General features: G+C 49.2%; 1 protein-coding gene across 3 annotated transcripts in view; it reads right to left on the reverse strand.

Moving 5' to 3' along the window:
- The window catches only part of snupn (snurportin 1), a 39,284-nt gene extending 19,039 nt beyond the window's left edge, over positions 1 to 20,245 (reverse strand). Inside the window, exons 1-5 of one of the 3 annotated variants that reach the window (XM_078429692.1) lie at positions 19,928 to 20,245; positions 17,829 to 17,994; positions 11,485 to 11,632; positions 2,402 to 2,506; positions 356 to 452 (exon numbers count right to left, since the gene is read on the reverse strand). In XM_078429692.1, the coding sequence (XP_078285818.1) occupies positions 356 to 452; positions 2,402 to 2,506; positions 11,485 to 11,632; positions 17,829 to 17,986 (508 nt within the window). In that variant the 5' untranslated portion in view covers positions 17,987 to 17,994; positions 19,928 to 20,245. Of the gene's footprint in view, positions 1 to 355; positions 453 to 2,401; positions 2,507 to 11,484; positions 11,633 to 17,828; positions 17,995 to 18,576; positions 19,008 to 19,277; positions 19,299 to 19,927 lie in introns of those variants that run through there. The other 2 variants (XM_078429691.1, XM_078429694.1) reach the window with 2 other exon arrangements.
- Between the last annotated feature and the right edge of the window lie 2,309 nt (positions 20,246 to 22,554).

The raw sequence follows: 22,554 nt of genomic DNA on the forward strand, positions 1-22,554 counted from the left end.
TCGAGACCCTTCGTCAGACTGATACAGCGTGGATTCAAGCCCCTCGTCCCGTCGTGTCTGCGCCGACCAGCGATCCCCGCACACTAGCACTATGCTACACGCTAGCGACAATTTACAATCTTCACCGAAGCCTATTAACCTAGAAAGCTGTATGTCTTTAGAGTGTGGGAGGAGACTGGAGCACCTGGAGAAAGCGCATGCAGGTCACGGGGAGAACGTGCAAGCTCTGTACAGACAGTACCCGTGGTCAGGATTGAACCCGGGTCTCCGCGGACAGTGCCCCCGGTGTTGTTGGATCCTTATCTTTCCGCAACCCCGGAGAGAGTTTTGTGAAAGCTGATTGAAGTGCGGTTACCTTTGCCCATGGCGGAGTTGTGCCGGTTTCCACCGGGAAGGAGTGAGGGAAACCTGTTCACACAATGTCCACTGCGCGTGTAGGCTGCCGTGCTCCCCTGTGCAAAGCAGATCGCACAAACATCGTCAATAAGATTTACTCTCAACCCTCGTGTTCACGTGTGTAGGAAAAAAAACTGCATGTGCTGGGCATCATTGAAGGTGGGCACAAAATGCTGGAGTAACTCACGAGGGTCGGGCAGCAACTCGGGAGAGAAGGAATGGGTGACGTTTCGGGTCGAGTCCCGAAGGGGCTCGACCCGAAACGTCACCCATTCCTGAAGACAGGTTTTGACCCGAAACATCACCCATTCCTGAAGACAGGTTTTGACCCAAAACATCACCCATTCCGGAAGACGGGTCTCGACCCGAAACATCACCCATTCCTAAAGACAGGTTTTGACCCAAAACGTCACCCATTCCTGAAGAGGGGTTTGGACCCAAAACGTCACCCATTCCTGAAGAGGGGTTTGGACCCAAAACGTCACCCATTCCTGAAGTCGTGTTTTGACCCAAAACTTCACCCATTCCTGAAGTCGGGTTTTGACCCAAAACGTCACCCATTCCTGAAGTCGGGTTTTGACCCAAAACGTCACCCATTCCTGAAGACAGGTTTTGACCCAAAACGTCACCCTTCCTGAAGACGGGTCTCAACCCGAAACGTCGCCCATTCCTTCTCTCCCCTGACCCGCTGAGTTACTCCAGCATTTTGTATCTTCCCTCGTGTTCAAGTATTCAACCTGACTCCACTTCCAAGGTATCACCATAAACGTCCCACTAGAGGGGTAATCAGGTGCCCTGCCTCCCACAAATGAACCAAAACCATTCCTAACCTATGGTGGCAATAACTGTGTTGGGCCATCGAACCAGAGTTCCCCCTTCCCCATTGACGACCAAAAGCTAGCTCAGTGGGGGGAGAGGCTCAGTTCAGTTCCCCTGCCCACTCCATCTCCAGGTATTCCCATCCCTGCGGTTGGATGTGACGGGCTGAATGGCCTGTTTCCAAGCTCAACGACCAGATAGAATGAACGCACAGGGTCTTTTATCGGAATAGAAAGGATGAATGCACTGGGAGTCTTTTACTGGACTAGATTGGGTGAATGCACAGTCTTTTAACCCGAACAGATTGGATGAATGCACACAGTCTTTTACCCAGAGTAGGGGAATCAAGAACCAAATGACATAGGCTTAAGGCGAGAGGGGAGAGATTTAAAAGGAACCCGAGGGCCAATTCTTTCACACAGAGGGTGGTGGGTATATGGAACGAGCCACCAGAGGAGATATTTGAGGCAGGTACAATAACAACATTTGAAAGTCACTTGGACAGGCCTGATACAGATACAGGGCATCACCAGAGAAGACACCCAGCAACTGGTGATGTCCATGAATCGCAGACTTCAAGCGGTCATTGCATGCAAAGAATATGCAACAAAATACTAAACATGCTTACTTTCATTTATACCAAACATTATGGTGCCCAGAAATGGGGGGATAATGTATAAACACTGCTGTAATTTCTACATGGTGAAACCAAAATGTATAAAAATGGCCTTTATTAAAATCTGACAATGTGCACTTTAACCACATGTGATTTTTTTTCCTATTGCAAATCTCAAATTGTGGAGTACAGAGGCAAATAAATAAATGATGGGTCTTTGTCCCAAACATTATGGAGGGCACTATACATAGATAAGAAAGGTTTAGAAGGATATGGCCCAAACGCAGGCAGGTGGGACTAGTGTAGGTGGGACATGTTGGTCGGCATGGGCAAGTTGGGTCGAAGGGCCTGTTGTTGACTCAATGACTAGACTCGCCCCCATTTCTCCTTCCCTCCCCTCTATCCCTCACATCCCATTCGCTCCCTCTCTCCCACCCCCCCCGTCCACAACCGCAGATGAGAGGAGTACAGCGCGGCAGTGGGAGGAAGGTGCTGGTGATGGGGCCTGCACAGTCCCACATGCGACAGGGCGGAACAACTCTGCGGGGCGGGGAAAACGCCAGCACTTACCTTGGAAGCGATAATGAGAGTCCGCTTGCCGACGGGACAGACCACCAGGCGCCACTCTTCAGCCAGATCAGACGGCACGTCCACCAGCCATTCAGACAGCATCAGCTGTAGCACAGAGAGCAAGACAGGGTCAAGCAGGCAGGTCTCCCACAAGGGCATGAACACAGTGCCCTCTGTCATGGACAGCACAGTGGCACAGATTAGTTTACATTTTTTTTAGATACACCATGGAAACAGGCCCTTCGGCCCACCGAGTCCATACCGGCCGTCACCCATACACCAGTTCAACGTTATCTCACTTTCGCATCCCACACAATTCACAGAGGCAAATTAATCTACAAACCTACACGTCTTTGGATTATGGGAGGACACCAGAGCACCCGGAGAAAAACCCATATGGTCACAGGGAGAACATACAAACTCATCACAGACAGTACATGTAGTCGGGGATGGAGCCCGGGTCTCTGGCGCTGTGAGGCAGGAGCCCCACCAGCTGTGCCACTGTGTCGCTCTTGGATGGTAGAGTCGCTGCCTCACAGCGCCAGAGACCCGGGTTCACTCCTGACCTCGGGTGCTGTCTGTGTGGAGTTTGCTCGTTCCCAGCGACTGCATTGAGTTTTCTCTGGCTGCTCCGGTTTCCACCCACTTCCCAAATAGACAATAGGTGCAGGAGGAGGCCATTCAGCCCTTCCAGCCAGCACCGCCATTCAATGTGATCATGGCTGATCATTCTCAATCAGTACCCCGTTCCTGCCTTCTCCCCATACCCCCTGACTCCGCTATCCTTAAGAGCTCTATCTAGCTCTCACTTGCATGCATTCAGAGAATTGGCCTCCACTGCCTTCTGAGGCAGAGAATTCCACAGATTCACAACTCTCTGACTGAAAAAGTTTTTCCTCATCTCCGTTCTAAATGGCCTACCCCTTATTCTTAAACTGTGGCCCCTGGTTCTGGACTCCCCCAACATTGGGAACATGTTTCCTGCCTCTAACGTGTCCAACCCCTTAATAATCTTATACGTTTCGATAAGACTTAAGATTACGTGGCTGCTGTAAATCGCCGCTGGTGTGTGAGTGAGTGAGTGGGAGGACCTGGGGGAAGTTGATGGGAAAGTGGGGAGAATAACTAATGTAGGGTTAGTTCAATGGCTCTTTACTGTCACCTATGCACACCACAGTGAAATTCGTTTGCACAATCCAGAAATGCATGGTCACCATATTATGGCATCGCCTACAAAGAAAAGTCCAAAGTCCGGTCCACATGCCGGCCTTGCGGAAGTAACCACGATCATGGTCAACTCCAGGCTTAGCTACTTACATTAAATTAACAGTTGATAGTTGGGGCGCACTTGTTGGGCTGAAGGGTAGGAAAGAAACTGCAGATGCTGGTTAAAATCAAAGGTAGACACAAAATGTTGGAGTAACTCAGCGGGTCAGGCAGCACCTCGGGAGAGAAGGAATGGGTGACGTTTCAGGTCGAGACCCTTCTTCAGACTGAAGGGCAGCATGTTTCCTGCTGAATCTCTGGGATTCCAATACAAAACATTCTCCAGATATTATTTCACGAGCAATGTACAGTGTTTAGTTTAGAGATAACGAGCAGAAACAGGCTCTTCAGCCCACCGAGTTCGTGCCGACCAGCAAAGTAACACTACCCGACACAGACTAGGGACAATTTTACATTGATAACAAGCCAATTAACCTCCAAACCTCTACGTCTTTGGACTGTGGGAGGAAACCGAAGATCTTGGAAAATACTCAGGCAGGTCAGGGGTGAACGTACAAACTCCGTACAGACAGCAGCCGTGGTCGGGATGGAACCCGGGCCTCTGGCGCTGTGAGGCAGTAGCTCTACCGCTGAGCCACCGTGTGATTTGCACTTCCCAGTGGCAGGAGAAAAGTGAATGGCAAAGCGTAGGCAGGGGCAGAACTACTTTGCCTGAAAGGAGAGAAGAGGACAAGCTGTGGGATTCAATGGCCCATGACCATTTGGCACAAGAAACCAAACTGGAGGATTGGGAAGAGTCACAAGTTCATGTCAATGGTCTGAAGTGTTGATTCCGTTTCTCTCAGTCCCTGTCCAAGCTGCTGAACATTTCAAACACTTGTGGTTTTTTATTTCAGACTCCTTGACGGGCGGCACGGTGGCGCAGCGGTAGAGTTGCTGCCTTACAGCGAATGCAGCGCCGGAGACTCAGGTTCGATCCTGACTACGGGCGCCGTCTGTACGGAGTTTGTACGTTCTCCCCGTGACCTGCGTGGGTTTTCTCCGAGATCTTCGGTTTCCTCCCACACTCCAAAGACGTGCAGGTTTGTAGGTTAATTGACTGGGTAAATGTAAAAATTGTCCCTAGTGTGTGTAGGATAGTGTTAATGTGCGGGGATCGCTGGGCAGCACGGACTCGGTGGGCCGAAGGGCCTGTTTCCGCGCTGTATCTTTAAATCTAAAAAAATCTAAAAATTTGGACGATTTCTCGGAGCAATCCGAAGTACGTAGAGATTTTAAACCTTTCCTCTGTGGCCATTTGTTTTTCTGTTCCGCCCTGTGGAACTATACCCCACTATCCTTAAGAGCTCTATCTAGCTCTCTCTTGAATGCATTCAGAGAATTGGCCTCCACTGCCTTCTAAGGCAGAGAATTCCACAGATTCACTGGGGGTGGGGGGGGGGGGGGGGGGGTGGTGAGGGTGGGTGGGTATGTGGGGGTGGGGGGTGGGGGAAATCTTTCTTTTTTTTTTAGGTCTCTTCCGCGGGGCCTTCTATCGCCCGGCGCGGCTCGGCCGCGGGACTGAACAGCGCCCGGTGCGGCTCGGCCGCGGGGCCTTCCATTGCCCGGTGCGGCGCGGCCGCGGGACACCATTCTGCTTTAGTTAAACATTTTGTTCAAGATGGCCGCGCCGTTGTGTTTGGCTGCCTGCCACTGTATGTTTCTATTTTTTTTTCCTAATCAGATGTGCAGCACTTTGGTCAACGTGGGTTGTTTTTAAATGTGCTATACAAATAAAATTGACTTGACTTGACTTGACCTGCCTCGTCCACAGCAGGACAAATCCCCTCAGCATGCCAGCTCTTCCAAGAGTTCATCCCACACGTTTCCATGTTATTTTACACTGTGCCGACTGGGATACGCTCTCACTCCCAGGACACGGATTCCCAAGTCAAAAATCCAAACCAAACTCCTGGTGTAACACTCAGGGAGAGCTACCTTCAGATGAGACACGATACAGAGGCCCTGCCTGCTCTCTCTACCAACGCAGGTGGTCTCACCGCACTATTCTCCCCCGATCTTGCGCTGTATGGCTCTATTTTTAGCTTAGTGTAGATACAGTGGCACAGCTGGTAGAGCTGCTGCCTCACAGCGCCAGAAACCCATGTTCAATCCTGTCTACGGGGGCTGCCTGTGCAGAGTTTGTACGTTCGCCCTGGGACCGGGTGGGTTTCCTCCGGGTGGTTTCCTTCCACACTCCAAACACGTACAGGTTTGTGGGTTAAATGGCTTTGGTGATAAATTGTAACTTGTCCCTAGTGCGTATAGGGCAGTGTTAGTGTATGGCGTGATTGCCGGTCGGCACAATCGGTGGGCTGTAGGACCTGCTTCCACGCTGTCAAGTCAAGTCAAGTCAATTTTATTTGTACAGCACATTTAGGAAAAACCCACGTTGACCAAAGTGCTGTACATCAGTTCAGGTACTAAGAACGAACATACAATGGCACACAAACATAACAGCACATACATAAACAGTTCACAACGCCCCCTCAGAGGGCCTCAAACGCTAGGGAGTAGAAATAGGTTTTGAGCCTGGACTTAAAGGAGTCGATGGAGGGGGCAGTTCTGATGGGGAGAGGGATGCTGTTCCACAGTCTAGGAGCTGCAACCGCAAAAGCGCGGTCACTCCTGAGCTTAAGCCTAGACCGTGGGATAGTCAGTAGCCCCAAGTCGGCCGACCTGAGGGACCTGGAGATAGAGTGGTGGGTTAGAAGATTTTTGATATGGGGGGGGGGAAGCCCGTTTAGGGCTTTGTATGTGAATAGGAGGAGCTTGAAGTTGATTCTGTACTGTACTGGGAGCCAGTGGAGAGAGGCCAGAATCAGGGTGATGTGGTCCCTTTTACGGGTACCCGTCAGGAGTCTCGCTGCGGCGTTTTGGACCAATTGCAGGCTGTATCTCTAAAGTCCAAAGTCTATGTTCTGTCAGCTGTAGGTACAAGTGATACCCCAGAGGCAAAAATATACAGCAGTGAACATAAGAGTCTGAAGAACCAAAACGTCACCTAATCCTCTTCTCCAGACAGATCGGTCTTTACGGCTGGTTACGGCAGTGAGCTGCCTGGCCCGCTGAGTTGCTCCAGCTTTTTGTGACCGTCAGTGGTTTAAACCGGCATCTGCAGTTCCTCCTTACACGCCAGTGAACGTGCTGCCCAAGGGCGGGTTTCAAGTGGAGAAACGGGTGGGGACAGTGTTGGGAATCCTTTCACTCACTGGCTTGAAGTACCCAACGCCAGATGGATCAAAGGCTGTGATAAACAAGCCGTAAAGACCAATCAGTCTGCCCGGGCAACACAGAACAGCAATGAGTCACAGCAATGTGTGGCAAATAGACGGACAGGGACCAGTAAAAGGATCACTGGTGCCCTTTCCCTCACACACCAATTACAGGAAATGTTTACTTTGTGCTTTCGTCGCATCTCCCGGATTCCCGAAACAGTCCGTTTTACAGAAAGGTTAAAGATTTGCAAACAGGGCAAAGCACTTTATCAAACGAGCCATTATTTACCCCGGGTAGACACAAAATGCCAGAGTAACTCAGTGGGACGGGCGGCATCACTGGAGAGAAGGAATGGGTGACGTCTCGGGTCGAGACTGAAAGATTCAGTCTGAAGAAGTGTGTCGACCCGAAACGTCACCTGTTCCTTCTCTCCAGAGATGCTGCCTGTCCCCTGCTGAGTTACTCCATCATTTTGTGTCTATCTTCGATTTAAACCAGCATCTGCAGTTCCTTCCTACACATTTACCTGTGTGTTGTGGTTGCATGGGTTGCAAGGTGAAGCAATCCTGCTGCTGACGTGGAGGGGTGTGAGGGACGGAGGCTGCTCAGTGACGGGGCGAGACAGGCCGCACACAAAGCACAGCCGCTTGTCTCCTTCAAACCCCGCCCCCCCCCCCCCCCCCCCCCATCACCATCTCCTCCACAGGGTGGCCAGGTGTATACACTGGAATTTACAAGGATGAGAGGAGATCTTATCGGAACATATAAGATTATTAAGGGGTTGGACACGTTAGAGGCAGGAAACATGTTCCCAATGTTGGGTTGGGGGGGTCCAGAACCAGGGGCCACAGTTTAAGAATAAGGGGCAGGCCATTTAGAACGGAGACGAGGAAAAACTTTTTCAGTCAGAGAGTTGTGAATCCGCGGAATTCTCTGCCTCAGAAGGCAGTGGAGGCCAATTCTCTGAATGCATTCAAGAGAGAGCTGGATAGAGCTCTTAAGGATAGCGGAGTCAGGGGGTATGGGGAGAAGGCAGGAACGGGGTACTGATTGAGAATGATCAGCCATGATCACATTGAATGGCGGTGCTGGCTCGGAGGGCCGAATGGCCTCCTCCTGCACCTATTGTCTATTGTGTGTATAAACCCCAACATGGACAAACATCGCACAGCAAGATCCCACAAACCTAGATCCCGTACACGACCTCTTAACAAGACCATAAGACATAGGAGCAGAATTAGGCCTTTCGGCCCATCGAGTCATCTACGCCATTTGTAGATCAAAGCTGATCTAATTTTCCCTCTCACCCCTATCCTCCTGCCTTCTCCCCGTATCCATTTGACACCCTTGCTAATATCGTTCACCTCCATCCCCGTATCAGTGACACTGGTTTGAATTCCATGCCCTCTTCAACCCAGTCTGTGTTTCCCGTCTGACAAACAGCGCGGTGGCACAGCGGTAGAGTTGCTGCCTTACAGCACCGGAGACCCGTGTTGGATCCTGGCTGCAGGTGCAGTCTGTATGGAGTTTGTATTTTCTCCCTGCGACCGCGTGGATTTGCTCTGGGATCTCTGGTGTAAAACTCGAGCACAATCGATGAACTGGAAGTCACACCAAACTGTGAAGATGACCCCGGTGGTGAGATTACCTAACGAAGGCCTAGATAGAGTGGACATGGAAAGGATGTTCCCAGTAGTGGGAGAGTCTAGGACCAGAGGGTGCAGCTTCAGAATAAAAGGATGCACCTTTAGAATGGAGACGAGGAGGAATTTCTTTAGGCAGATGGTGGTGAATCTGTGGAATTCATTGCCACAGACGACAGTGGAGGCCAAGTCATTGGGTATTTTTAAAGCGGAGATTGAGAAGGATGTCAAAAGTTCTATGGAAAAGGCACGAGAATGGGATTGAGGGGGAAAAATAGATCAGCCATGATCGAATGCCAGTGCACACTCGATGGGCTGAATGCTCCTATGTTTTATGGTGAAACGGGCTACTTGGGACAGGAAAACAAAAACACAATTTTAAAGAGACTGTGGCCAACAAATAATTGACATGCACATAAGGCTTTGAGCAAACGAACCAACCAAACGGTGGAGCCCCAGAATATTAAGTCTGACCCTTATTTTGGTCTCTCCAATGTCTCCATCAAATGGCAGCGGGCATGACACTACACTGCCACCTGCAGTCGGGAAGCAGCACTGCAGCCATCAAATGCCCTTAGTTTCTGGCAGAAGACAACACAAAATGCTGGTATTTATTCACAAAATGCTGGAGTCCGCGTTAACCGATCTGATCTCCCGGTGGCCGAGCACTTCAACTTCCCCCTCCCATTCCCAGCCTGACCTTTCTGTCATGGGCCTCCTCCAGTGCCATAGTGAGGACCACCGGAAATTGGAGGAACAGCACCTCATATTTCGCCTGGGCAGCTTGCAGCCCAGTGGTATGAACATCGACTTCTCAAACTTTAGATAGTTCCTCTGTCCCTCTCTTCCCCTCCTCCTTCCCAGATCTCCCTCTATCTTCCTGTCTCCACCTATATCCTTCCTTTGTCCCGCCCCCCTGACATCAGTCTGAAGAAGGGTCTCGACCCGAAACGTCACCCATTTCTTCTCTCCTGAGATGCTGCCTGACCTGCTGAGTTACTCCAGCATTTTGTGAATAAATACCTTCGATTTGTACCAGCATCTGCAGTTATTTTCTTACACAAAATGCTGGAGTAACTCAGCGGGTCAGGCAGCATCTCAGGAGAGAAGGAATGGGTGACGTTTCGGGTCAAGACCCTTCTTCAGACTGATCTCCGGCATTTTGTGTCGACCCCCGATTTGAACCAGCATCTGCAGTTATTTCCCCACATACAAAATGCTGGGGTAACTCAGCGGGTCAGGCAACATCTCTGGAGAACATGGATAGGTGACGTTTCTGGACGAGACCCTCCTTCAGACTTGAGCAAGAGGAATCAGAGAGGGGTAGCAGTGTGAGAGGTTTCTCACAGAACTCCAGTCGGAGAGTGGATGAGAACTTCTTCAAAGTACACGTATGAGGATACGTACACGTCTCAAATTGCATCTGAGGAGATTTTGCTGTGGAGCAGTGAAATGTAGAAAGAAGGGACTGCAAGGACTGGTCTTGATTCCTGGCAATTGACCCCATCCCAGTAGGTAAGATCTTAAATAGTAACAATATGGGAGCACAGAAAGGAGATAGAGAGCTTAGTAACATGGTGTAAAAGACAAGAACATCTCCCTTACTAAAGGGAGGAGCTGGTCGTCTCGTTCAGGAAGTGGGATGGTGCATGTGCCACACGATGTATCAATGGTGCTGAATAAATGTTCAGAGTTTCAGGCTCCAAGGCATCACCAATAATTAACCTTCATCCAAACACATTGATGCGACAACCAAGAAAATACATTCACATCTCTACCTCCACAGAAGAGGAAGGAAATTCGGCATGTCCCCAATGACTCTTCCCAATTTCTGCAGATGCACCTTAGAAACCATCTTCATGGGGTGGATCTGTGACTGGTTTGGCAACTGCTCTGCCCTAGAAATCTCAGTGAAGTGCAGACGGAGCCCAGTCCCTGACACCCGTACAGACTGGAAGATTTGGAACACATCCATAGCTTATGAGAGGTTCATTTAGGAGTCCGGGGATGGAGGTGAACATCGGGGAAGAAGCTGTTCTTGAATCCAATGGTACGTGACTCCGTCTCCCCTCTTCCCGACGGGAAGATACAAAAAGCTCAAAATCGCTTACCATTGGATTCAAGAACAGCTTCTTCAATGCTGTCATCAGACTCCTGAATGGACCTCCCATAAGCTATGAATGTATTCCCAATCTTCCATCTTTGCAGACTTGCACTTTTTAAAATCTTGACTTTCTCTGCAGCTGTAACACCATATTCTGCACTCTTTCCATTCACTTTTTAAAATAGCTGTTATACTGTTCATATTTCCAGTTAACATGGATGTACAGAGATCCGCAAAGGGATTGTGAATGGGAATATTGTGGCAACTCCACCATTGTCCACATCCACAGGATGTTGCTGGTACCTGCACCCTTTCCCTTGGCGAACACAGTTGGAAAGAGACTACAGGTCCACCACCAATTTTCCACCTTCCTTGGTTCCAGAGCCTTCCTGGATTGCCGGTTTTGCCAGACCAACAGTGGTCACGGCATCCGTGAGGAGTTGAACGATACCGGACGGGTCCTCCTAGGCCATCGAGATTAACGGCCCGCTAATTTGGCTGCAGAAGTCAGTCATGGGAGCGGATCTACCAGCTCAGGCTGGACCGGAGTTCCAGAGCCCTGGCCGCCAGTCGGCAAATTAGACCCACTGATCGGCACAGAGTCTCGATGAGGTCAAGATCGCCTGCCTCATCTGGCCGAGGCGCCACATTTTCGGGAGGACTTCCAGGGGGATTTCAAATGCACTCTTGGAATTTTGTCCAGTTGCTAGAAACACCTTCAATCCGATCATGGCTGATCTTCCACAATCAGTACCCTGTTCCCCACATGCCTTGAGTCCGCTAGCCCGAAGAGCGAAATCTAACTCTTGCTTGAAAATCGGTGGTGGACCTGCATCGGAACGATTTCTCACCTGGTTTGCGTAACGTTTGGGCAGTTTCTTCTTCGCCACCTCTACTTCCATTTCCTCCTTCTCCTTGGACTCCTCGTCGCTGTCCTCGCCTCCCGTCCAGTCATCTTCAGCCAGGCGTCTGGCGTGATTAACGTAATTCAGCCGCTGCCTTTGATCCAGAAAAGAATGAATGAGTATGACGGTGCTGCAGTGAAAAGCTTAAATACAACACAAAGGAGAAAGGACTTGCATTTATCAAGTCAACCATCTTAGGACGCAACAAGTGAAGCAACACAGAAAATTGATATTTTTAGGATGGAGTTTAACAGATCAGTACAGGTGTCAGGGGTTATGGGGAGAAGGCAGGAGAATGGGGTTGAGAGGGAAAGCTAGATCAGCCATGATCGAATGGCAGAGTAGACTTGATGGGCCGAATGGCCTAATTCAGCTCCTAAAACTAATTAAACTGCCAATTTTGCACAGAAGGACAATGACCAGAGAATAAAGTCCCGGAGTAACTCAGCAGGTCAGGCAGCATCAATAGAAGAAATGGATGGATGGATGACGTTTTGTGTCGGGGCCCTTCGTCAGCACTCAGGGAGAGTCCCGACCAAAACATTGCCTGTCCATTTCCTCCACAGATGCTGCCTGACCAGCTGTGATTTTCCAACATTTGGTGTTTTGCTCAAGATTCTGGCAACAGTAGTTCCTTGTGTTTAGTTTTAGCTTAGTTTATTTATTGTTATGTGCACCGAGTTACAGCAAAAAAAACGTGCTATCCTGTCAGCGGAAGAGTAGAAATGTCCATGTGTCGGGGCTGGAAACTGGAAGTGTCCTGAGCTAATTCTGCTACCACCACCATCTACTGTACAAGTGATGGCTCCCACTGATTGTCGACGGAAGCTTGGGCCCTTTTCAGGACGGACGATGACAGTGATGTAACATTTGAAACATGGATGATGGACACGAAAGAAGAAGCGGAAAGACTATACATGACTACAATCAAGCGGCCCGCAGTGTACAGATGCAAGATAAAGGAATAATGTTCAGTGTAAGATGAAGTCCAGTGAAGTCCGATTAAAAACAGCCCGAGGGTGTTCAATGAGGTAGATCACGACCACTCTCTAGTTGGTGATAGGATGGTTCTGCAATAACCATGGCATGTGATTTAATGGAGGAATAGACACTTGGCAGAACGTGATGGTAGATTCAACTGCCTTTATAATAAACATAGAGAATACAGGATGTGATCAACAGGTGCGTGAGGCTGCCAGGGTTAACATCTCAGACCAAGAGGTTTTCATTGAAGCAGAGAAAGGTTGGAGATGACAGATTTTTAATATGCAACATTAGAAACAGGAGTAAGCAGTGTATCTTTTGGGCTTGCTCTGCCATTTAAATAAGCAAAGAAAAGGAGGGAGAGAAGCAAAGAATAAAGGGCCAGTGAGAGAAAAAGGCCAGGAGAAATATGAGGGAAGGAATAGGCAAGGCAAGGGGGCAAAACAATGGGCAATGATAGTTTAGTTTAGAGATACAGTAAGGAACCAGGCCCTTCAACCCACTGAGTACACACCGACCTCCGATCATCCGTTCACACTAGTTCTATGCTGTCCCACTTTCTCATCCACTCCCTACACACCAGGGGAAATTGACAAAGGGTCAATTAACCCACAAACTGGCATGTTTTTGGGATGCGAGAGGAAACCGGAGCACATGGTAAGAAACCCACACGGTCACAGGGAGAACGTGCAAACTCCACACAGACAGCACCCGAGCTCAGGATGGAACCTAGACCTTTAGCGCTGTGAGACCGTGGCACTATCAGTTGGGCTACCGTGCTGCCCAGGTGTTTAGATCCAAATGTATCCTCAATGCCTTGTATACACTGGAATTTAGAAGGATGAGAGGGGATCTTATCGAAACATATAAGATTATTAAGGGGTTGGACACGTTAGAGGCAGGAAACATGTTCCCAATGTTGGGGGAGTCCAGAACCAGGGGCCACAGTTTAAGAATAAGAGGTAGGCCATTTAGAACAGAGACGAGGAAAAACTTTTTCAGTCAGAGAGTTGTAAATCTGTGGAACTCTCTGCCTCAGAAGGCAGTGGAGGCCAATTCTCTGAATGCATTCAAGAGAGAGCTAGATAGAGCTCTTAAGGATAGCGGAGTCAGGGGGTATGGGGAGAAGGCAGGAACGGGGTACTGATTGAGAATGATCAGCCATGATCACATTGAATGGTGGTACTGGCTCGAAGGGCCGAAGGGCCTACTCCTGCACCTATTGTCTATTGCCTGCACTCCCAGTAAGTCGATGGTGGCATTTCAGGTCCACTTTGAGAACTATTATATGCATTTTTAAAGAAGATGAATCTTCTTCCATTAGCACCAATAGATGGTGAGTAAGGTGGGCCTAAAATTGTTGCGTTATCGTGTCCCCTTTTGGCTGTAGTTCAGGAACAAACAAACAAACATACGAGAGTTTTAGTATCTGGATGTGGGCTGCCTCCGGGTGCTTCAGTGTCCTTCCACTTCCCAAAGATGTGCCCGTTAGCAGGCTAATTAGCCTCTGTACATTGTGTAAATGGCTGGTAGAATCTGGGAGGAGTTGATAGGAATGCGGAATGAATAAAATGGAATAAATGAATTTGATTAGTGTAAGTGGGTGCTTAATATGTTTGTAGGTTAATTGGCCTCTGTAAAATTGCCCCTTGTGCGTAGGGAATGAACGTGAAAGTTGCAGCGGTAGAGTTGCTGCCTTACAGCGAATGCAGCGCCGGAGACTCAGCTTCGATCTCGACTACGGGCGCTGTCTGTACGGAGTTTGTACGTTCTCCCCGTGACCTGCGTGGGTTTTCTCAGAGATCTTCGGTTTCCTCCCACACTCCAAAGACGTACAGGTGTGTAGGTTAATTGGCTGTAAAAATTGTCCCTAGTGTGTGTCGGATAGTGTTAATGTGCGGGGATCGCTGGGCGGCGCGGACCCGGTGGGCCGAAGGGCCTGTTTCCGCACTGTATCTCTAAATCTAAAAACTAGCGAGAAAGGGTGATCGATGGTCGGCATGGATTTGGTGGGCAGAAGAGCTTGTTTCCGTGCCGCATGACTCTAGTTGGCTGGAGACTTGCTTTTTTGAGATCAGCTCAGAGATAGAGCGTTGAAACAGGCCCTTCTTCCCGCTGAGTCCACGCCAACCATTGATCACCCGAAGACTAGTTCTATGTTATCCCACTACACACTGGGGGCAATTTATTTAAGGCAATTAACCTGCAAACCTGCACGTCTTTGGAATGTGAAAGTAAGCTGGAGCACCCGGATAAAACCCACGGGGTCACAGGGAGAACATACAAACTCTGCATAGACAGCACCCGAGGTCAGGATGGAACCTGGGTCTCTGGCTCTGTGAGGTAGTAGCTTTTCCACTGCGCCACCTATCTCTCCAGTGTTCTGCAGTGGACAAAATATTGCCTGGATCTGTTATGGAGTGAACATTGGGGTCTGGCTACCTCTGATTTCGCATCTCAAGCTGATGCCCGAAAACAGGGTAAGGGGTCACAGATAAACTATCGGTTACTGTCAACCAAACTCAGGAAAAAATGTTTCCGACGTTAGAACAGGGTGGCACGGTGGCGTAGCGGTAGAACTACTGCCTGACAGTGCCAGAGACCCGAGTTCGATCCTGACGCTTGAATGTACATAGTTTTGATCCCCCGTGCCCTGCATGGGTTTTGTCAGAGATCTTCGGTTTCCTCCCTCACGTGAAAGACATACAGGTTTGTAGGTTAATTGGCTTAGTGTAAATTTTTAATTGTCCCTAGTGCGTGTAGGGTAGTTGGTAGTTGTCAGTGCGGATTCGGTGGGCCAAAGGGCCTATTTCCACACTGTGTCTCTGATTAAACTAGAGTACAATATCTCTGCTATAACTCGATAAAACCTCCTTATAGAAAATCACGTTATAAAAACTTATGTCAATGGGGGGGAAAAAGAGTTGGGAGCTAGAAAGCTTGATAAGGCCGCACATAGGAGATTGGTGGGCAAAATTAGAGCACATGGTATTGGGGGTAGGGTACTGACATGGATAGGAAATTGGTTGGCAGACAGGAAACAAAGAGTAGGGATTAATGGGTCCCTTTCAGAATGGCAGACAGTGACTAGTGGGGTACCACAAGGCTCGTTATATTTACAATATACATTAATGATTTAGATGAAGGGATTAATGGTACCATTAGCAAATTTGCAGATGACACGAAGCTGGGTGGCAGTGTGAACTGTGAAGAGGATGCTATGAGGATACAGGGTGACTTGGATAGGTTGGGTGAGTGGGCAGATGCAGTTTAATGTGGATAAATGTGAGGTTATCCACTTTGGTGGCAAGAACAGGGAGGCAAATTATTATCTGAATGGTGTCAAGTTAGGTAAGGGGGAAATACAACGAGATCTGGGTGTCCTTGTACATCGGTCACTGAAAGTAAGCATGCAGGTACAGTAGGCAGTGAAGAAAGCTAATGGCATGTTGGCCTTCATAACAAGAAGAGGTCCTTCTGCAGTTGTAGAGCCCTGGTGAGACCACATCTGGAGTATTGTGTGCAGCTTTGGTCTCCAAATTTGAGGAAGGACATTCTTGCCATTGAGGGAGTGCAGCGTAGGTTCATGAGGTTAATACCCGGGTTGGCTGGACTGTCATATGTTAAAAGAATAGAGTGACTGGGCTTGTATTCACTCGAATTTAGACGGATGAGAGGGGATCTTATTGAAACATATAAGATTATTAAGGGATTGGACACGTTAGAGGCAGGAAACATGTTCCTGATGTTGAGGAAGTCCAGAACCAGGGGCCACAGTTTAAGAATAAGGGGTTGGCCATTTAGAACGGAGATGAGGAAAAACCTTTTCACCCAGAAATTTGTGAATCTGTGGAATTCTCTGCCTCAGAAGGCAGTGGAGGCCGATTCTCTGGATGCTTTCAAGAGAGAGTTAAATAGAGCTCTTAAAGATAGTGGAGTCAAGGGATATGGGGAGATGGCAGGATCGGGGTAATGATTGTGGATGATCAGCCATGATCGCTGTGAAGGGCAGTGATGGCTTGAAGGGCCGAATGGCCTCCTCCTGCACCTATTGTCTATTGTTTCGGACTCGCAGTAGCTAAAAAACATTTAACTCGAAGGATTTAAAAATTAAAAGTCATCTTAATAGTTGTGAGTTTAATTGTGATAATACAAGTTAAAAATACTAGGGGATGTATATCACGATATTTCATAGGGTATCAATCCACAAGAGTCAACAGAAGCGATTGCTTGTCAATCTCAATGACTACCTACAGTGAAACTGATAGACTGTGTTCTTAAGGGACAATGGGGTTAGATTACTGCAGGGAGGTTACATGGAAACAGGTTATTTTTCCCTTAGTCTGTTTTTTTTCCCAAGACAGCTTTTATTCGGCTTGTCAATTTCCGATCTAACTTTTAAGTGGTTCTCTAGTTCTCGATCGAAATTGCTCGTATCAAAATTTGTATTGTGGAAATATGCATATTCAAGAACTACTTGCACCTCTTTAGTTGTATAAACAAGAAATGCAGACGCATGTCTGCAAAAAAAAAAAGGCACAAAGTGCTGGAGTAACACAGCGGGTCAGGCAGCATCACTAGAGGAACAAGATGGACAACCGTTGAAATCGCCTATACTGAAGTGCAGTACGCAAAGGAGAATAACGTCCGCCATTTTAGTAGGCAGAACCTGCCGTTCGCTATGCCTCTCGTAGTGTAAACAGTGTTGTGGGGGAACAGTATGTGTGATGATACCATAAAAATGCAGAATGTATCTCATCTATCAAGTCACAGATTTTTGTTATTTTTCTTTCTAAATGTTTCTGCAAGTTTCTGCCTACTAAAATGGCGCCATGACATACTACGATTTTTAGGGTCGAGTGGTCTATCTTGCTCTGCTCTATTATCTTTGGGCAGCATTCCTGGAGATCATGAATAGATGACAATTTGGGTCAGGACCCTACTTGAGACTCAAGTCTGAGGAAGGGTCCCGACCCGAATGATCACCTATGCATGTTCTCCAGGGATGCTGCCTGACCCGCTGAGTTACTCCAACACTTCATGTATTTTTTTAAATCTGTACATTGTTTCTACATCTCTGGAATGACTGGACGCAATGGAAAATGGAGACCAACTTTACAAACCACAAATAAGGTGCGCAAAGTTAGTCTGTACATCCCCATCTCCAGAAATGAAAGCAAAGAGGTACTTTCAACACACAGTCCCAATGACCAAGGGAACAAGGCCCTGAAGAGGAGATAAGCCGTCATTGGAAGTGAGACTCAAAACAAAGTGCGAAGGATGTGCGACTTTTCTTTCTGACTTACGATTTTTGGATTTCCAGAAGTTTCCGCCTGCGCTCTGTTTGCTCCAGCGCATTGTATTTGGCTTTGTATTGGGCAAGGCGAGGGTGTGGAGCGGCGATGCTGTTGGGGTCCTGAGAGACTGCAAAGCTAGTTGACAACACCTGGCTTAGTTCCTCCATAGCACAACCTGCAATAGAAACAACTCACATGGCACCATATTCAAGAACGACTCTCCCCAGTGACCCGACCGAGAACATCCCTCATTCAACAGCAATGTATAGATTATATCACCAGGTTGCTTGCTGATGTTGACAGCAGCTTGTGGTGTGTAGAAAGGAACTGCCGAAGGTAACCACAAAGTGCTGGAGTAACTCAGCGGGTAGGCAGCATCTCTGGAGAAAAAGGATGGGTGACATTTCAGGTCGAGACCCTTCTTCAGACTGGCTTATGGTGATAAACTTGATGTCGCACTGCAATACATATTTCTCAACTGTTCTCCACTGCCCCAAAGTATTTTGGCACAGTCAGAGAACAGCAAAGGTGCTTTCAGAGTGCAAACCTTTCCAAATGCAAATTACTGCACCCAAACAAATTTTAGGGACTTTAAGGAATGAAAATCAATAAACAAATTGCAGATGTTTGGAAATCGGAAATAAAAACAGATAGGCAGGTTGGGCAGCCACTGGGGATAGAGAATTAGAGGCAACCTGTCGAGTCCCAGAGCTTTTGACAAAATTGAGAAAGTTGTTGAAGGGTCTCAGACTAAAACCTTTTATTAAGTTAATGTTTCCTCAGATGCTGCCCAATCTGCTGAGCATTTCAATGATCGTTCTGGGGTTTGGAGCGGGCAAGATAAATGTCATTCATATTTTAAAAGGGGTGCAGTTGATGAAACGTTGAAGAGGCGAAAGGAGTCGGTGTGTGAGGGGGACGGTGAGGTGATGGCGTCACCATTCCATGGGATGCCCCAGACCCAGCTCTGGGCACTGCCAGCTCGGCTGTCCATGAACCCAGTCAGGGAACACGCTGCCCCACTAATGTGCCAGCTTATCTGGAAACTGCATGAGGGCTTTGGGATTTTATCCCAGACCAGTAACTTCCACCTGCACTGCGAGGCGGTAAAACAAATCAACTATTTCATTCATTTAGCATCATCTGGGTAAAGAGCTCTGGGCCTCCATTTCCTTTGCCTTACACCTCATTCCACCCTCCCTCATATTCTGCCACCCCCCCCCCCCCGACCCTCTCCCTCCCTCCCGTTCCTCCAATTACCCTCACCCTCTACTGCGTCCCTCCTCCCCAACTCATACCACTTCCCCCCCTCCCATCCCCTCCTCCTCCCCCCACCTTTCTCCCTACCCTCTTCCCCCTCCACCCTCCCCTTTCTCACCCCATTCCCCCTTACCTTGCCCCCTTTCCCATCCTCCCCTACCCCACCTACCCTTCCTATCCTCCTCCACACACACTCACACATTTGCCAGGGGCCCCTCATCCCCCTGGTCCCCTTCTCCCTCCTCCACTACCCCCTCATCCCTCCCCCTGCCCCCCTCATACCTCCCCCACTACCCCCTCATCCCTCCCCCTGCCCCCCTCATACCTCCCCCTCCTCGTCCCTCTCTCCCCTCTCTCCACCCTCTCCCCCCTCATCCCACTCCCTCCTCCTCCCCTCATCCTTCTCCACCCCCTCCCCCTCTCCATCCCCCCTCATCCCTCTCCCCTACTCGTCCCTCTCACCTCTCCCTCCCCCCCCCCCACCTCCCCTCTCCCCACCCCCTCATTCCTCTCTCTCCCCCTCCCTTTCTCTTCCCCTACTCCCTCTCTCCTCCCCCTCCTCCCTCATCCTCCTCTCTCCCCCTTCTCCCTCTCCTCTCCCCTCCTCATCCCTCTCTCTCCCCCTCATTCCTCTCTCTCCCCCTCATCCCTCTCTCCTCCACCTCCCCCCTACTCCCTCTCTCCTCCCTCATCCTCCTCTCTCCCCTCCCTCATCCTCCTCTCTCCCCTTCTCCCTCTCCTCATCCCTCTCTCACCTCTCCCTACCCTCCCCCCTTCTCATCCCTCTCCCTCCCCCTCATCCCTCTCCCCTCATCCCTCTCCCCTCATCCCGCTCCGCACCGCCTCACCTCACGTTGCCCACTGCCGGCTGAAGCCGATGGCCAACCAGCAACCACACTCCGTGTCCAATTCCTGCAGTAACCGGCCGACCAGCCGTTTGCCCTGTGAAATAATTATTCACAAAATGCTGGAGTAACTCAGCGGGTCAGGCAGCATCTCAGGAGAGAAGGAATGGGTGACGTTTCGGGTCGAGACCCTTCTTCAGACTGATGTCAGGGGGGCGGGACAAAGGAAGGATATAGGTGGAGACAGGAAGATAGAGGGAGATCTGGGAAGGGGGAGGGGAAGAGAGGGACAGAGGAACTATCTAAAATTGGAGAAGTCGATGTTCATACCACTGGGCTGCAAACTGCCCAGGCGAAATATGAGGCGCTGTTCCTCCAATTTCCGGTGGGCCTCACTATGGCACTGGAGGAGGCCCATGACCGAAAGGTCAGACTGAGAATGGGAGGGGGAGTTGAAGTGCTCAGCCACCGGGAGATCAGATTGGTTAACGCGGACCGAGCGCAGGTGTTGAGCGAAGCGATCGCCGAGCCTGCGTTTGGTTTCGCCGATGTAAATGAGTTGACATCTGGAGCAGCGTATGCAATAGATGAGGTTGGAGGAGGTGCAGGTGGACCTCTGTCTCACCTGGAAAGACTGTTTGGGTCCTTGGATGGAGTTGAGGGGGGAGGTAAAGGGACAGGTGTTCCATCTCGTGCGGTTGCAGGGGAAAGTGCCCGGGGATGAGTGGTTTAGGTAGGAAGGGACGAGTGGACCAGGGAATTACGGAGGGAACGGTCTCTGCGGAACGCAGAAAGGGGAGGGGATGGGAAGATATGGCCAGTGGTGGGGTCCTGTTGTAGGTGACGGAAATGTTGGCGGATGATTTGTTGGATCCGCTGGCTGGTGGGGTGGAAGGCGAGAATGAGGATTCTGTCCTTGTTACGAGTGGGGGGAGGGGGAGCAAGAGCGGAGCTGCGGGATACAATAGACAATAGGTGCAGGAGTAGGCCATTCAGCCCTTCGAGCCAGCACCGCCATTCAATGCGATCATGGCTGATCACTCTCAATCAGTACCCCGTTCCTGCCTTCTCCCCATACCCCCTCCCTCCGCTATCCTTAAGAGCTCTATCCAGCTCTCTCTTGAAAGCATCCAACAAACTGGCCTCCACTGCCTTCTGAGGCAGAGAATTCCACACCTTCACCACTCTCTGACTGAAAAAGTTCTTCCTCATCTCCGTTCTAAATGGCCTACCCCTTATTCTTAAACTGTGGCCCCTTGTTCTGGACTCCCCCAACATTGGGAACATGTTTCCTGCCTCTAATGTGTCCAATCCCCTAATTATCTTATATGTTTCAATAAGATCCCCCGTCATCCTTCTAAATTCCAGTGTATACAAGCCCAATCGCTCCAGCCTTTCAACATACAACAGTCCCGCCATTCCGGGAATTAACCTAGTGAACCTACGCTGCACGCCCTCAATAGCAAGAATATCCTTCCTCAAATTTGGAGACCAAAACTGCACAGTACTCCAGGTGCGGTCTCACCAGGGCCCGGTACAACTGTAGAAGGACCTCTTTGCTCCTATACTCAACTCCTCTTGTTATGAAGGCCAACATTCCATTGGCTTTCTTCACTGCCTGCTGTACCTGCATGCTTCCTTTCAGTGACTGATGCACTAGGACACCCAGATCTCGTTGAACATCCCCTCTTCCTAACTTGACACCATTCAGATAATAATCTGCCTTTCTATTCTTACTTCCAAAGTGAATAACCTCACACTTATCTACATTAAACTGCATCTGCCATGTATCTGCCCATTCACACAACCTGTCCAAGTCACCCTGCAGCCTTATTGCATCTTCCTCACAATTCACACTACCCCCCAGCTTAGTATCATCTGCAAATTTGCTAATGGTACTTTTAATCCCTTCGTCTAAGTCATTAATGTATATCATAAATAGCTGGAGTCCCAGCACCGAACCTTGCGGTACCCCACTGGTCACTGCCTGCCATTCCGAAAGGGACCCATTTATCCCCACTCTTTGCTTTCTGTCTGTCAACCAATTTTCTATCCATGTCAGTACCCTACCCCCAATACCATGTGCTCTAATTTTGCCCACTAATCTCCTATGTGGGACCTTGTCGAAGGCTTTCTGAAAGTCGAGGTACACCACATCCACTGACTCTCCCCTGTCAATTTTCCTAGTTACATCCTCAATAAATTCCAGTAGATTTGTCAAGCATGATTTCCCCTTCGTAAATCCATGCTGACTCGGAATGATCCTGTTAATGCTATCCAAATGCTCAGCAATTTTGTCTTTTATAATTGACTCCAGCATCTTCCCCACCACTGATGTCAGACTAACTGGTCTATAATTACCCGTTTTCTCTCTCCCTCCTTTCTTAAAAAGTGGGATAACATTTGCTATCCTCCAATCCACAGGAACTGATCCTGAATCTATAGAACATTGAAAAATGATCTCCAATGCTTCCACTATTTCTAGAGCCACCTCCTTAAGTACCCTGGGATGCAGACAATCAGGCCCTGGGGATACCCAAAACCATTTCCTGCCTAATGTGGATTTCCTTCAGTTCCGCCATCACCCTAGGTTCTCCGGCCCCTAGAACATTTGGGAGATTGTGTGTATC

Source organism: Rhinoraja longicauda, chromosome 38, assembly GCF_053455715.1.
Source record: "Rhinoraja longicauda isolate Sanriku21f chromosome 38, sRhiLon1.1, whole genome shotgun sequence".
In the NCBI taxonomy this organism is placed as follows: domain Eukaryota; kingdom Metazoa; phylum Chordata; class Chondrichthyes; order Rajiformes; family Arhynchobatidae; genus Rhinoraja; species Rhinoraja longicauda.